Source organism: Notolabrus celidotus, chromosome 14 (assembly GCF_009762535.1).
Source record: "Notolabrus celidotus isolate fNotCel1 chromosome 14, fNotCel1.pri, whole genome shotgun sequence".
Lineage (NCBI taxonomy): Eukaryota > Metazoa > Chordata > Actinopteri > Labriformes > Labridae > Notolabrus > Notolabrus celidotus.
The window spans coordinates 6,963,755-6,980,730 of record NC_048285.1 but is presented as its reverse complement, the minus strand read 5'-3'; the positions used below and the strand labels follow the sequence as shown (position 1 = coordinate 6,980,730).

Sequence of the window (16,976 nt, the reverse complement as noted above, 5' to 3'; positions counted from 1 at the left end):
TTTTAATTAAAAGAGCATTTATATACTATACAACCTTTATTCATCCAACCAGGACACTGTTTGAGCATTCACATACTCCACTGAATGTGAACTATGGTTTAGAACTGAACATAGGTCATTCATTGCAGAGAGGCTGAAGTATGTCCTTATAACATTTTTAATGTTTTGTGTTTTCCCCAGTGGGAGGAAGTGAGCATTATGGATGAAAAGAACATTCCCATCCGGACGTACCAGGTGTGTAATGTCATGGAGCCAAACCAGAACAACTGGCTCCGCACTGACTGGATCCCCCGAGGTGGAGCCCAGCGTGTCTACATTGAGATCAAGTTCACCCTGCGAGACTGCAACAGCCTCCCTGGGGTCATGGGAACCTGCAAGGAAACCTTCAATCTTTACTACTACGAGTCCAACAACGACAAGGAGCGCTACATCCGTGAGAACCAGTTCGGCAAGATTGATACCATTGCCGCGGACGAGAGCTTCACTCAGGTGGACATCGGCGATCGCATCATGAAGCTGAACACAGAGGTCCGGGATGTGGGTGCCCTGACCAGGAAGGGCTTCTATTTGGCCTTCCAGGATGTTGGAGCATGCATCGCGCTTGTGTCTGTCAGGGTCTTCTACAAGAAATGTCCTTTAGCGGTGCGTAACTTGGCCCAGTTTCCTGACACCATCACTGGAGCCGATACCTCCTCACTTGTGGAAGTTCGTGGCTCATGCGTGGATAATTCAGAGGAGAAGGAGGTTCCGAAAATGTACTGCGGGGCTGATGGGGAGTGGCTGGTGCCCATTGGGAATTGCTTGTGTAACCCTGGATATGAGGAACGCAATGCAGAATGCCAAGGTAAAGAACTGACATTTGTCTTTTGTTCTTTGGAGCTGACTCTTTTTCTATTTATGGTTAACTCTTCCTTGAACTTTGCAGGTCCCTACAGTATCTTACCTTAGAAATGTCTCCCTACCCTCTCACTCTGTATCTCTATCTTTAGTCCCATGTTTCATTCTCTTTGTCCTCCCCTTTCCTGCCTCCCTCGTTTCACCCACCTTACACTCTGTTGGATATGTCTTTCTCCCTGTTCCACTCACCCCAGTCTTTTCATCAGTGAATGGTTGGGGTGATAGAAGCAATGATGATTGTAAATGAAGTAATTAGCTGGCCCACTGGGAGGTGTTGTGCAATGGGATGCATCCCAGGAGACTTGGTGACACCAGGAGAGAAGGGCTCCAACTGGTTTGCACTACTTCTCTGTCTTTCACTCCAGATGCGTTTTCTCTTATTCCCAATAGAGCTCAAAGCTGGGAAGAAGTGATAGACAGCTTTAGAGGAAGGAAAGGAGAGAGGGAAAAAGAGTTTATCATTCCAAGCAGGTCTGAGAAGAGTGAAAATACACAGCTGTGAGATGAGGTTGAAATGGTGCTATTTGGCATGGGGGAATAGCCCTTCGTAGGTGATTACTCTAGTCTCAGCTTGCTGTGATCCTATAGCAGGCTGTTTGATGAGGTTTTAAGGTCAGTGCACAGTGGCTGCTTACTGTTTTGTTCTTTTCATAAATCAGGAGCATTTTAGCGCCTTGATCAATTTACAAAATTGCCTTGAATTTCCTGTTCAGGACAGCATCAAGAAATCTTAACAAACTCTTGCTTTAGGATATTAAAAGCTTGGCTTCTTTTAAAGACGATCTCAATGGTACTGAGTGGCGTGTCCAGAGGGGGGACCGGGTTGGCATGGGCCCCCTTAAAATATGATTGCCACCCCCAAAATCTGAAACTTTGATCAGTTACTTGTGTACTCAGAGGCAGGACTTGCGTTAAAACAAATAGTTAAAACTATTTGGACTGGATTTTAACAGGAAATGGAGTGGTTTCCTTTTGTTGGTACTCTAAATAGTGCAATAATACTTTGCACATCTCTTTCATAAGACAGAGAAATCAGTCCATCAAAAAGGAGAAAGACTGAATATATTTATGGCAACCACAGTCAAAAAAGTATCCATGCGCCCCAGCTGTACAAACTGATGAGCTGATAGTAGTCTATGGTATGCAGGAGTTAATTGTTAACAGCACCTAGTATTACTTTAAGCAGCATTTTGCCAAGCCAAGGAGCAGTTGGTTGCCCTGACGAATGAATGCCAATTCTGCCACCGTGGTTTATTGCTCTACCCCACCAGCCAGCCTTCACTGCCACACACAAAAAGCAGTGAAACACAGCAGTGAGGGGTCAGAGGGTGGGCACGGGTGATTAACAGGGGGACGGACCACTACACCTCTCTTAATTTACGAGGAAGCCTTTATCTTGGACCACTAATTGCATGACAAGCAGGTCTGCTGACTTAAGGTTAGCGCTGGCTGCTCGGGGGCGGGGAGGCAAACAGTTGCAAGTAGTCACAGATGGGGTTTGTGTGTTTTGTGTGTGTAGCCGTCCAAAAAAGTATCATTTGAGCTGTCTCTTGGAAGGGTGCCCATCTCCCCTGTTGCTGGTTTCAGATTTCTCTGGCCAGGTTTCTGTCCCAAGGGTCGGCTTCAAAGATCCAGGATTGAGATGGAGGGAAAGAGGCCAGAGAGTAGTTAGTTACAGATTTGAGGTAAAATTCCCCAGAAGTGGTTTTCTTAATATCATGCTTTTAACTTTAATATCCTCTCTTGTTTCAAGTCACAGTGAGAACCCTGATCTCATACTGTATATCATAACTTTTCATTCGCCTGCATCACTGAAATAGGCTTCTTACCTCGCCTCTCTCTTTTCACTTGAGAAAAATAGCTGGTGCTCTCCAATGAGGGCAACAAAGGATTTGGAAACTGTGATTTTATGTGACTAATGCAGTCTCACAGCGCCTGCCAGGCTTTGAGCTGGCAGCATTGATTTTCAAGCCAATATATCCATTTAGTTCACATATCACTGAATCTGCTTTAATTTGTTTAAGTTTGCAGTGCCAATACATTCACTTCATCCCTCTTTGATTCAATTATACTGTTTGAAAAGTTTCTCAACATTTCACTTCCAATTGGAGAGTGGATAAAAAGCATTTGGTTTGATCCTGAGCGGCTGCGTGAGGCGTAGTAGGTCAGTGCGTGTGACTAAAAGGGTTAAGAGGTGCTGGCCAGCGTCAGTCTTCAAGTGCAGTGATGAGCTGGTTAATATTCTCAATTGTGACCAGCTCTGCATGAGAGCGGCTCCCCTCTTGTATGACCATGTCACTGAGGCTTCAGGACCAAGTTTGGAGGAGAGGGAGGGAGACTATGACGCTGAAGTTGCAAAGTGTTTCCTCATTTCTTCTTTTCTTGATTTAAAAGTTAAAACAAATGCATGAGAGTATGTCAGCCGACGCTAACATGTTCGCTCAATGTGGTCTAAAACGTGTCTTTTAAAAAGCTTTCTATGAACCACACAAGCCCTTTTGTGTGTGTGTGCCAGTGTGTGTGTTCACAAACTTGTGGGTCTGAGCTTGTCTTGTGTTCGTGCGGGGTTACAAGGGCACCTTGGCCTCTGGTTCCCAGCCCAGGATGAATGGGCTCTCCTCCATCATTGTTTGGGGCAGCAGCGGAGCCGGCTGAGACTGGGGATGTTTTAAGGGGGGTGATAGGTAGGTGAGGAGGGGGCTGGAGGGGTATGTAGGAGTTTTACTCTCCATCCCTGGCAGGGGTCAGAGGTCATCCCCTTCTGCATCCATCTTACTGATGCATCTGACAGGTCCGCGGATCCAGGATTGATTAAGACGTCAGGGTTTTGACAGCTGGGGCTAGTGTGTGTGTGTGTGTGTGTGTGTGTGTGTGTGTGTGTGTGTGTGTGTGTGTGTGTGTGTGTGTGTGTGTGCTTAAGTTGGGCCAGGGGTGGCCAGGGTGAACACCCAGGGCCAAGGCGAGAGGGGCAACCAGGGCACGGAGGACAGAGGGGCCCCTGATCTTAGAAGAGGGCACTGTGTCTGTTTGCATTTGGGATCCTTTCCCCCGTTAACCACCTCCTCCCCCCTCACACACACTCTGTTTGGGAAGAGTGGGGGTAATGGAGGCTCCTCGCTCCTCATCTGGTGAGGGGGGTCCCTACTGTTGGAGGGGAGGGAGGGTGTGATTAGTGAGAACCATGTATGCCACTCTAAGGAAATGATAACCTCAACTGTTTTCTTTGTCTGTGGAGAGAGGCGTCTGAACAGCAGTGTGCTCTGGCTGCACCTTTACCTCTGCAGAGTGTGTGTGTGTGTGTGTGTGTGTGTGTGTGTGTGTGTGTTTTAGCAAACACAGCAAGTTTTATTCCACTTTAAGGTTTGTTTGTTGGTGTGTGTGTTTGTTGTGGAAACAGTTTAATATAGGCGTGAAGGTGACAGACACTTTTGACACTGCCGAATGCTGGGTCGTGGTTGAGCCGTTAACTGGCAATCCACAACCTTTCATCGCCATCAATCAGCACACACACTCCTTACAGCTCCTGTGAGGAGCTTTTATCTGGATACAAAACAGAGCGAAATTCATCCCGACGCCTCTACGTGAACTAGAAAGCATACTAGACCAGGGAGAGTATTATGTCTGTATAATAATGTTTAATGTCTGATACAGCTGCCTTCCTTTTTGGTTTAAGAAGACGCACTCAACATCAATTTGCATAAACAGCCTGTTTATATTTTCCCCTGTGAAGACTCACAGTGAGTGACATGATAGCTTGTTAAAGGCAGTAAAAGTGTATTAATTAATAAGTGGTGATGTCACACTTAAAGCTGTTCATCGCTGTTTTCAACAGATGAGTCTAAAAGATGTTTGGTTGTTTTTTTCTTCTGATATCCTTGTGATGGGAAGGAGAAGAAAATATGTCTGAAGTTGACCATTTTATTCTATAAACACTGAAAAGAAAGCTCCCTGAAGTTAGCATCTATCTGTGGGTTTTTCTGTCAAAATAGCTGGTTACCTAATCAAAAAATTATACTTTGACTTTATTCACAGATTTAATTCTTATTCTCCACATTTTGTTTTTTTCTTGAAGAGCATAAAGAAAAAAAAACTCATTATTTATCTCATCCCTGGCCCTAAAAATCCTCTATAGTTTTGACCATAGGGGGCGCCAAAATTGGCACAAACTTAGAGCTCATTACAGCAGCTTTAAGATGTATTGACTGAAAAAGAATTGAAGTAACATTTTAAAAGAGGTCAGTCATATTTCAAATACGTTCAATGAATTTTCGCAGACTTCTCCTCTTTGTTCTGCATTTTTAATTCACAGCACAAAACATATTTTTTATTTGCGTTAAGGAAACCTCTATAGGGGATAAAGAATCTGTTTCACAACCTTGACTTCACACCTGTTTGCGCGTGTGTGTGTGTGTGTGTGTGTGTGTGTGTGTGTGTGTGTGTGTGTGTGTGTGTGTACCTGTGGCTTAGCGCCTGATTGTGATGTCAGTGTGTGATCAGAGCATTTCCCCACCTGAGACCCCCCCTCCCTCCACCCCTCTTTTCCCTGCAGTCTGTGCTGAGCTGGAAACTCTCATTCATGTTGGATTAAGAGGTTTTAAGGATGAAGTTTTTTCTCTTGTGCACTACTCAGTGTGTGTGTGTGTGTGTGTGGGTGTGTGTATGTGTGTAACTGGGTCTTTCATTCTCTCTTTCCCTCTGTTGACAGTGTTAAATATGCGCTTGGGAGCATCATTCTAAATTCACCACGTAATTCTATTTAGCCCGTGGGTCCCCGATGGCTTTAAATACACAGACTGAGTCCCTCGCTGTGCATCTCCCTCCCTCCTCCTCCTTCCGCTCTTCTGCATACACTCAAATTAACTATTTGCATCTTCTTCTTGGCTGGCTTAGATACTTGCTTGTTTTTTTCCATCTGTGTCTTATCTACTGTCTTTTCTAATTTCCTGTTGCTTCATTTTCTCTTTACAAGCTCTTTTCCCCTTTCAAATATCCCTCCTTTCTTCAGGCTGAGTTTCTGTTCGAGGTTTTCACTAGTTCACACTCTGTCTTCTCTATCCTCGTCTCTTTTTTTTCTCCCACTGGCCATCGAGCTGGTTAGTGTTTGTCAGCCTGTCTCTGGTGGCAGCGGCAGGAAGTGGGCTGAATAATGAGATTACCTTCACTGTGGGGAGGGAGGCAGCTCGCAGCGGCACATAGAACATCATCACCCGTCATTGTTCCCACAAACACACATGCAGAAGAGTGTGAGCACGCACACCAACCTGAATAATAAGATTCTGGACACATGCAGGGTGTCTTAAGAGACAGGGACCAGTATGTGTGTGTGTGTGTGTGTGTGTGTGTGTGTGTGTGTGTGTGTGTGTGTGTGTGTGTGTGTGTGTGTGTGTGTGTGTGTGTGAACGCCCACGTGTAGAGCCTAGCTAACACCAAATCTGCACACACACACACACACGTGAAAAAAACAGACATGTTAAGTAATAGACTCGAGCACACAGACACATTCATAAATATGTATCGCAGATGCACTCACACACTCAAGCTTTAGTATGCGTTGGCACATGCATGCACACACACACATGCGCACACACACACTCAGAGCCGAGCACAGCGCAGCAGAATGGAGGTGAATGTACTCATCACTCTCTTTGCCACCAGAGAGGCTCATTTTGTGCTGCTGAATAGAGACCAGGAATCTATTACCAACAGAGAGCAGGAAAGAACAACAGATACAGAAAGGGAGGACAAAATGTCTCACGAGCAATCCCTCCACCTCCTCCTCTTTCTGCTGAAATAATTGCTTAAGGCCTTTTTTCTAAATTCTGTTCCTGTTTAGCTCCACAAATGAAGGAAAAAAAAAAAGTCCCTTCAGCACACACAAATCCTCCCTGACTGGATGGAGGGAGGGAGAGGGTGAAGGTGAGGGAGGGGGGTCGGTGGTAATTCAGCCGTCATTAGCTGAGGTGCTGAAATGTTTTTCCTGCCCGGGCTGCCGTCCTGCCTCAGTGTTTGTTCCTTTTACAGTTCTCGACACTCATCACCCCGCTCGCTCTCTTTCCCCTCGCGGTGCCCTGTTCAGGCAGGAAGCCGCTGGTGATCGAGCGTGACCCGGGGCTGATGGTCGTAGTGCTCCCACAGCGCCTGCTACATCATAATGTATCCTAAAACCATTCATCTCTTGTTGAGTTTGAAAAGCTAATGTTTGTCTTTGAAAATTAAGATTCTTTTTGTCATTTTCTGAAGTGTTATTTTACACTTCTTTCAAAGGAACAGAATCCACGTTTCTCAGTTTCAACAAGTGTCAAAATCATGTCGAACTGCATTAGAAATAAGTCGAAATATACCAGCCTCTGTCTTAGTAGAAACATTTGGAATTTAGTGCTACATATGCAAATGTGAAGATTTAGACTTATATGAATTTTGTACTTAAATGTTGGCACAAACTTTTAAATAGATAAGACATTTTAAAAATTGTACAGCTCTTCAAAATGTCTTCCTCTTCACAGTCATCCCTCAGCTGAGTTTGTTTTTTGGTTAACTGGCTAATGTTCGTTGACATCTTCACAATGCAAAGTGCAAGCAGTAGGCATGGCATTTGTTTACCTTTGCACCTGGAAAAGGAGGCTGTGAAGCAATGAGAGTGTGTGCTTTGGCCTTCTTTACTGCAATATGAACACACAACAATCCAAAGGAAAATTGCAACAATGCATCGTTTTATCATCTGAGTCGGAACCATAGACTGTATAAAATATGGACGTAGTATCCGTGACGTCACCCATCTGTTTCTGAAGAGCTGTTTTGAGGTCAATCGGCGGCGGCATATTGGAAATGTTGAACTCAACATAAGTGCTGTCGAACGAATGTGACGTAAAGAGGCAGACTTTGAGCCTCCTCGACAACAGTTTTCTCGCCTGTCAATCAAGTCAGCTGTGCCTTTCATAATGGAAAACTTGTAATCTAAATTTCACCGAACTGTGTGTGCCCATCAAGAAATTAGCTATCCAGACTACACAATGTCTTTTTGAAATTCGTGTTCATGTGGTTTCCGGTACTTCCGAAGCCAGCCTCAAGTGGATCCTCGATGAACTGCAGTTTTTAGCACTTCCACCTTGGCCTCATACTTTTAGACCGGAGGTTGCCACTTGATCGGAACAAAGCAAATGAGCGACAGGTGTGAAAGCACTCAAGAATCCAAAAGAAAGTAATTACAGTGAAGTGTAGAGTCAATTTTACTGAGATTTAGGAGGAAATAGGTAAAAACAGAACATGACATTCCTGAACTCATCTGTCTTTGAATCTAAAAACTTGTTGAGTTGCAGTTTGACTGATATCATTCTCCGTCTGAAGACAATACATCTCCAAAATGTCAGCTCATAATCAGCAAAGAAAAAAGCTCTGTTCTCATCTTTGTGATTGTACTCTCTCAGATAATCCTGTGCACTTTTCAGCCTCACAGCTTTAATTGGACAGCGCTATAAGAGAGTTTGGATTAGTGCAAACTGTACATTACAAAGCCTGCCATTATTAGGTACTGCACTGCCTCCGTGATCCGTTACGATGCATGTTGTTGTAGCTCTAACATGGTTGTCGGCTGGCATCAGGAGCATATAGCTGTACGAGTGTCAAAAGGGCTTTTAAAGGATGATAAAATTTCTCTTTCTCTCTCCTTTGCTCCTCTCTCATCTTTTTGAAAGCATCCTCTCTTTGAAGCCCGCGATGGGAAGAGGGAGCGATTAAAGCAGTCAGCAAGCAAATTAGCATGTCAAAAGGCCCTGAATCAATACCCCAGCTCTCTACCAACACAACCCTGCAGTCCTTTCACCCCCCACCCCTACCCCCATCTCTCTGTCCCTGCTGTTCCCCCATTCCTCTGGCTGTTTCCCTCCTTCTCCCTCCATTTTCTTCTCCACGCTCTCCCTCTCCTCTCTCTTTTTCTCCTTTGCTCACTTAAAAATGCTTCTCCCCCAAACCCCCTTTCACCCCCTCAGCTGACTGACAGAGAGAAGGAGCTGTAAAGAGAGAGACGGATGAATGTATAGGCAGAGAAAGACGGAGAGAGGGAGAAGTGGACAGCGATCAAGTGGGCATGTGTGGACTGTTTCAGAGAGGGAGAGAGAGAGAGAGAGAGAGAGGTTATGAAAGAGAAAGAGGGCCTCTGCCACCGTCTTTGTGCTGAAAGAGAGGGAGGACAGACATCTTTCGCCAAGGAGAGAGGAGGAGATGGGGATGAGAAGGCAGCGAGGGAGGGAGGGAGAGAAAAAGAGACAAAAAACACGGGGGGGAAGTGAAGTGGAAAGAGATTTAGTTCCAGTCTGGCAACCGTGCTTTTTCTACACTTCATCCGTTGGTTCACCATTGCACGGAAATCCCTTTGATCTGGGGCAATGTGTTACTGATCGCGAGGATGGATGTGTGAGTGTGTGTGGACAGACAGAGAGAGTGTGTGTGTCTGAACTATTATCTATATTTATTCTGTGCATCTGTCGCAGCAGGCATATCACATGCTATGTCATAAACTTCTATTAACGTTCCAATCTTGTTGCACGATCTGCGTCTGCAGACAAAGCAGCCGGCAGCTCTTCAGACGGACGTCCAGCTCTCCCTCAGCATCTGACAATGAGAGGCTGATTGCAAACACCTTAGAAATGTTTTATCTCTGCTTCTCTCTTTCTCTTGCTGATTTCTATCTTAAGCTCTCTCCATCCTGCCCTGGCGATAGTGGTCTGGAGGTCTTTTCTTCTCATTTCGTCGTCATCCTTTTTCTCAGGGGGCGCACAGTTCAGTGGCCGACTCAAAGGCTGCTCCGTGGCAATCAGTTAGGGGTTATGACAAAAAGCCTGGCAATAAAGGGCCGCTCTGTAATCTGATGTGCCCTGAGAGTGGACACAGTGTCCATTTTAATGAGCTGAGATCCCCCTTTTTCTAAGCGTGGTGCTGGAGGAGATGGCAACGCTGGCTCATTCTCTTTAAACACAAACACACTCACACACACTTAGATTGTGTGATTTGTATGTAGGTTGTTGCAAGGATGTCTGCAATGGAGTTGCAATAGAGTATGTTGGATGAGTTTGGAGCACTTCCAAGACTTAAATGGTCGTAAAACTCTCACTGATGAATCATCGCCACAAGAGATGAACAGCTGCATTAGGGAAACGCTGATTCACTGATTGCAAGTTCAAGGTACAAGCCTGTGTACTCTAAAACATAAAGGAGAGAAGTCAGATACAACTTTCCCAAGGTGCTTTCACAGAAGCAACATCCAATCACATGGTGCTTACTTAAGCTGCAACTAAAGATGACTTTCTAAAACCAGCAGTGTTCATAAAACATGCCCAATAAGGTAACATGATTCAATATTTAATTGCATTGTTCCATATTGCAGTAACAGCTTTCAAGTTGGCTTCCAGTTCAGTTCAAAGACATGTGAGTGGTATTGATTTTTTCATGTAATTATCAAACAATCTAATCTGCATGTTCTCTTTAAATACTGAACTGTTCAAAAAATAAATCTTTAACATGGGAATTGACTCAAAAAACTGCTTGGCCACTATTTCTACCATTTTCCATAAACACACATGCACCTATCCTTGGTTGAAGCCCAGAAGAGGGATCTTGTGACTGACCTCTTGCTGCGAGTACATGTGTCTGCATACCGGCGTGCAAACTACATGCGTATCAAACACACCACGGGGTTGCCTCTGAGGTGTAACCTCTCTGTGGGAGAGCTGAAATGTAATTTGGGATGTTGAGGTCTTACAGAACCCAGGGATCCCGAGCTGCAGATCTCCAGCCAAAAGCAGAGGTGTGTCCATGCTAGGGCACGTCTCTGGGATTAGAAACCTTGATCCCCCCTGATCCGCGGCGGGCTGTCAAATACTACTGGAAGGGGAGGAACAAGAAAAAAGATGCGACCGCTTTAAGGCTCACACGAAGGAGGAATGTAAGGCAAAGAGAAAGGAGAAGAAAGAAAACAGAGACAGACAGATAGATCGGGAGATCGGGGGGGAAAGGAAGTGATTGAAATGAAACACAGCCGAGTAGACATCCAAGCAGAGTGTGAGTGTGTGTGACAGAGGGAGTGTGTGTGTCGCGTAAAGGCGACATAAAGATGAATTGACTCCTGTCTAGTGGCCTTGATAAACGGCTGGAGATGTGAAAGGTGAAGAGGGGGGGTTATGGGTGCAGATGGTGATCGCTTTTTGAACAAGCTTAGTGTGTCTGTGTCGTGACCTCTGGCAGTTCAGGCTGATATTACTGTCAATATCTCTACTGTGTGTATGGCAGTGTTATTTCACCTGATAGTGAACTGTTTTCACTGCAGCGACTTTCTACTGAAGAAATAGACTGAAAGTCCTCTGTGGAATAACCTGGATTATGGATAGAAGAATCATCAATTATAAGCAGTTGATGTGGTACAGAATAAATAATGGTGTGGTATATGGTATGTATGCATTACTACCTTCCACTAGCTTGGGCTTCAGTTTATGACTAATGGCATAATGGATGTTCTCGTGCAAGGAGGGCAAAAAGTTGGTGGTTCTAGCTCTGCTACTGTTAGTCCCACTCTGCCAAGCAATTTGACATCCGAACCAGCAGACTCTGGTGTCCTGTATTCAGCTGAGTAAAAAAAAAAAGGCTTAATATTGACTGTTAACTGAGTTTTTTCTTACCTTTAGATGAGTCTGTTATACAGAATTTAACTTTGCATGTAAGGGGCTGGGGCTGACTGTTAACTGAGTTTTTTCTTACCTTTAGATGAGTCTGTTATACAGAATTTAACTTTGCATGTAAGGGGCTGGGAAATTAGTCACTTCGAAGCATCCTTACTGCAGAGCACTTAAAATTAAAAGAGAGAAACTATTGTCTTTAACATCAAACTAGCTGATTGACACATTTAACAGATGGTCAGGTAGTTGGTCTTGTGTAGTGATATCTTAGTGTTTGGTAGATTTACTTTATTAGAATGCCAACAAAGCTAAACAGTACTTGAAGTAGCCACAGCAGAACACCAGGTTTAAGACTTCCATCTTTTTAGTTACTGCTGACAACAACAGCTAAGCTTGCTGATTTATACATATATAGTTGTATTACATTATGTAGCATTTGTCTTTGGTTAACTCTGCTATCCTCTAACAGGCAAGGACTGTTGTTAATTTGTGAGATACAGTAATGGCGGTAATAAACAGGAGCTTAAAGGAAGCTGTGAACACACTTTTGGCAGCTCCGCAGGGCATGGTGCTGCTTGAATCACAGACAAGCCTGCCAAGTTTGGAGCATCACCCTACTTAATGAAAGGAAAGAAAGATACAGAGTGATAACAGAAAAGCAGTAAGAGAGCAGTAGATAAGGTATGAGCAAAAAAAGGCAAGAAATATTAAACTTAAGCCTCTTTCAGCAGTGCCCACTCACTGTAGAGCTGTCTGTGCATGAGTCTCACTTGCTTTTTGTTCCTATCATTCCAGAGCCTGTGTGTCTGTCTTCACTTCAAAGCTAAAAGCTAAAATGTTACACATTAGCAGAGTAACCCTGCCTAAGCAGCAGCCATTAACCCCAGGCTCCTGTTACACTGCCCTGGAGCCCCCATGCAAGGCCAGGTTCAACTAGCCTGGGGTTAGGGAGGGCAGCACATACACCCAAGTTTGTGGACACACACATGTGTACATGCTACCAGCTCCGGAATGCACACACATGCAAAGCTATACCATGCAAACAGGAGCTGACACAGTTTCAACTCAGAGAGGGTATCACTTCCACGACTGCGGTGACCTCGATGCCGTTTTGAGAAAGTGAGAGAGAGGGGGGGAAGTGGTCTGGAGAGCGAGGCCTGAGTGACACCAGCAGAGGTCAAAGGTTAAAGCAGTGACAGCCACAGTGGAGACCAGCAGAGCGTCATCAGGCTGACATGAGCTGTTGAAGAGCTAGTGACCCAGGAAAGTTTTTATGTACCCTGACTGTCTGCGCACACACAAACACACACACATATAACTCCATGTATTCACACACGCTGGTGTGCGAAATGTTCTCAGGAACACACACCCTCGCGCACACACATGCACAATGGAAGGTGCTTTGAGGCCCCAGACAGGCTGTCGTCTGGGAGCTACATGTAGATTACCTAAACAAACAACCTAAAAATACTCTCCTTTTCACCCACAAGTCGACCCTTGCCAACCTCTCCTCGTAAACTAGCGAGCCACTTCTGAGAAACCGGCCTAGTTGATTGTTGTTAGGCTCGCCCCAGGACCACAGACAAGTCGGTAATTAAAGTTTTTGTGTGCATGTTTCTGCACACTTAACTGTTGACACTTGTGCATGCACTGCAATTATGACACGTGTGTGAGGGGTGTTTGAATGGATTGTGCTTTTTGTTTTTATTTACAATTTAAAGAGACGGAGGTTAAAAAAGCCTGTGTCGCCTTCAATGTAAATAAGTATTATGGGTCATAATGTGATCATCCGAGTGCAGTTCATTCATGCAGTAATGGTAACGGGTCAGTTCCCTTTTCCCTTATGGGCTAAGAATAGCATAATGCATGCTCTCATATATCTGGTTACTCGGCTGTGTGGTCACACAGTTACGTGTTAATTTTGATCAGAGGTGTATTTATTTTTGGCTTTAAGGTGATGACATCACACTAGAGCAAGTGTCTTTCTTTTACAACTGTATTTACCTGAGATTACACACCTGTGGAAAGAAACTGCAACACACTTGGGATCTGGATTGAAAAAAAATCACTGAAAACTCAAATTCAGCCTAATCTGATTTTAATTTCAATTTAAGATAAACTGATAATGATTCCCATAAAAGGCAGGTATTATTTATTATGATGAAGGGTCATGAGAGAAGGGAAAAGCATTGATTAACATGACCTAATCTGACTTAATCCAAGTAGCAGCTCTCAAATGTGCACAATTGATGCTTTGCACAAATTAATTAAGGAACAATTACCACATGTAAACGTGACTGAGCGATTGTATTTTAAGCGTCACATTGGAGGGGATTTTTGTGATTTGTTTTGTATTTGTGCTGCAGCCCTACACGTGGTTTACACTTGTTTACAGATTTGGATATGAGGCCCCATTGAGACTGCTTCCCTATCGCTTCCTCTTCCTCCTCACCTATTCTTAGTGTGTTTGTGTGTTCCCTCACACATCCTCCCTCTTCCTGCTCCATTCTCCCTGACTTGCTGCAAGCAGAATAGTTTAGCTCTCCCAATTGTTTAGCGGTGTGTGCCGCCGAGAGCGTTCCTTCGCAACACTGCATTAGCATACTCCCCTACCTCCCTGCTCCGTGTCTCTTTTTTTCATAATTGAATTGAAATGCAGCTCTTTTCATTGTAAACAATGTCAGGAAAGCATGCTAGATACACTGCCAGTCCACACACACATGTCCCACATGAGACTGTAACCCCATGAGACCTCGGCGAAATTGGACCAAGACAATACCTTGACTGAGTTTGTTTACGTCCCATCGTCTCTCCTGTTCCTTCTCTCTGTACACAAACTCTATTACTGTGTGTGTTTTGCATGTGTGGTATTGCGAAATGCCTCTTTTTAGTCCAGAGGGCCTCTGAAGGGCTTTGTGTGCATACCTGAGTGTGCAGGTGTGCAGATGTAGGCCTCAGTTTGTGTATGTATCTCCGTCTTGTTTGCCTTAAAGCATGCCATTACCATTACCCACCTGCTGTGCAACTCTTAGGTCACAAAGGTCTACAGTGGGTTTGGCGCTTCGCCCGGGTTTGGGTGGTGCCACTTTTACGGACCTGGCATGGGTGCAGAAGTGGAATCTGAGTGTTCCACACCCAGTGTAGCCAAGTCAAACAGTGCTGCACCATACAAAGATGGACTTGTTTGCTGCCATATTGCTCTGTTTTTTGTTCATCTTTTTCACTTCTTTTTTGTGTCATTCTTCCTGTTGCACGCACATGCAGTACCCCAGCCTCATTTTTAAGGAGGGGTTTTGTCCATTCTGAAGAGGCTGGGTGGAATACTTGAGATTTTCGCGATATAACCATTGTACTAATATTCCTTCTTAAGGCCGGGCCGGAGGAATTTGAGAGGAAGCTGTGGCCTACGTGTCAATAAGAACGCAGAGGCCTTAGTCTGCAGGAAGCCTTCAGAACAATATTTCAATTTTTCAGTTATGTAATCAAAACAGTGACTATATAGGCGGCACCTCAGTGCATGCTTAACAAAAGTGGCTCCATGATGTAGGTAAGGACTTGTTAGGCAGAACATTGCTGCTTCATGCATATGGATTAAATCAAACTACATGGCAAGAAATCTGTTTCAGTCTCATAAAATGTTGTAAATTAGCACATTTCAGGAAGCCCTCCATCTTGGTTGTAATTTTCATTTTAACAACATGTTTTGCTCATCTGCCCGTTTGGCTGCTGCTCCTTTACGTCAGGTACAGACATTTTAATTAGGGCAGTGTCTTGGGTGGCTCTTGCATGATGGATCGGTGCTGCTGAAAATACAGTTATAAATCATCCAGTACTTGACAGACAAACTGCTGGCAACTCTTGCACCCCCTGGCACCGGCCACCATTAGCAAAGTAGCAGTGATTGTCAGCAAGGTTGGCTGCTGTGTTATTAACATCGTTGGCCCTGCTGGCTTTTGTTCTTAGCCTTCATTAACACCAGCAAGGATGTCAACCCAGATGTCACTGCTCGACTTTTCTTTGCTGTTACTTTTAAGAGCAGGGCAGCACAAGCATGGGACCTTTTCCCCCCATGTCAAGGTCAAGATGTGTGACGAGTGTAATGTCATCAATCATGGTGATCAGTTTCGGTGGCCGTGTGTCCCTCATCCATCACGCTGATGGGTTTCGCTGGCCGTGTGGCTGTGTGTCGCCGTCCGAGCCGGAGGTAATTAATAACCCCCAGAGAAGGAATTAATGAGTTAACCTGCTCCACTCTCCTGCTGTTGCTGCGACAGATGCTAACGGTCAGCGGCTAGTTATCTCTTCTAATATGCCAGTGGCTCAGGTGTATTAATGCAGCTGGTATTTCATCATCTTTTTGCATGTTTAGTTGAAAATGACAGCTTATACAACAATTGAACATTGAATGTTTTGTTTTGTGAATTCAACTTTGGACTGCATCCAGCTGGTAAGCAAAGCACTCTTAGAATAGAAATCCTTTCGAGCTGGACTCTCACCTGAGCAGGGCAGTGCTTTCCACAGAGAAAACACAGAGATAGAAGAAACACAGAGGCAGACTGATATGTCAGAAAAGCAGGTTGAATAGAAGTCACTGGCTCCTTAAGGTGCAGGAGAAGGAGAGACTCTCCTTGCCCCCAGGTCCTGAAAACTGATCACTTGGTTTTTGAAAGAGCGTCTTTGTGAGGATGCCTCTGCCTGTTCCTCTGAAGAGCGCTCGCTGTCTGTTATGACTAAAGAAGAGCGACTGAGTTTTCATCACCCAAAGAAGACAAAGTGTAGCATTGAAAGGAGAGAAAATGTTTAAGTTTGAACTTAATTTTCCTCTTTTTTGAGTGTAAGACGGGTGTTTGTTCTGCTGGGGCAGGCCATGTTATTGTGTGCCGTGTGCTGGGTGTTATATTCCTCGGGTTTTTGGCTGGCCATTGTAGCACAAGTTAGCTCTCATGCTTTCAATCCCCAGTGTATTGGATACTTTGTTGTGGAGCCTGCAGAATAGCTCGCCTATCAGGCTTTTCATGCAGGTCACTCAAGGTGGGTTGCAGTGGGTGGGTGTGTGGGTAGATGTGGTTTTATTTAACTGCAGATAAGGGAGCATCCATGGCTGTTCAAAGCGCGGTGTGTAGGCTGTTGCTACTCAGAGGAAATCTTAGCTTGGTTTTTCAGTTGGCTTACGTGTGGGTAGCAATCATTATATCATTAGCTCTTCTGTGCGTCTATTTTTTGCAAACGGCTGTGTCGATGGTTTCATTTTGAACAGAAGTTCCCGTTTCCCCTCTCCTTCACGCGGTGCGACCAATTCAGCCTGCAGAATCCCCACCACACAGACAAAACTACTCATTAACTCCCACAACCCTCTCCCTCCACCCTCATTGCCCCCTTTCCTCCAAACGTGCTTCAGCTGAGAGACAACAGGGA

At 44.7% G+C, this 16,976-nt stretch overlaps 1 protein-coding gene across 3 annotated transcripts in view; it reads left to right on the top strand.

The window, feature by feature from the left end:
• Positions 1–16,976, top strand: part of epha4l (eph receptor A4, like) — a 57,134-nt gene that overhangs the window by 4,375 nt on the left and 35,783 nt on the right. For all 3 annotated transcript variants that reach the window (XM_034700828.1, XM_034700826.1, XM_034700825.1), the window contains exon 3: positions 181–844. In XM_034700828.1, the coding sequence (XP_034556719.1) occupies positions 181–844 (664 nt within the window). The remainder of the gene's footprint in view (positions 1–180; positions 845–16,976) is intronic.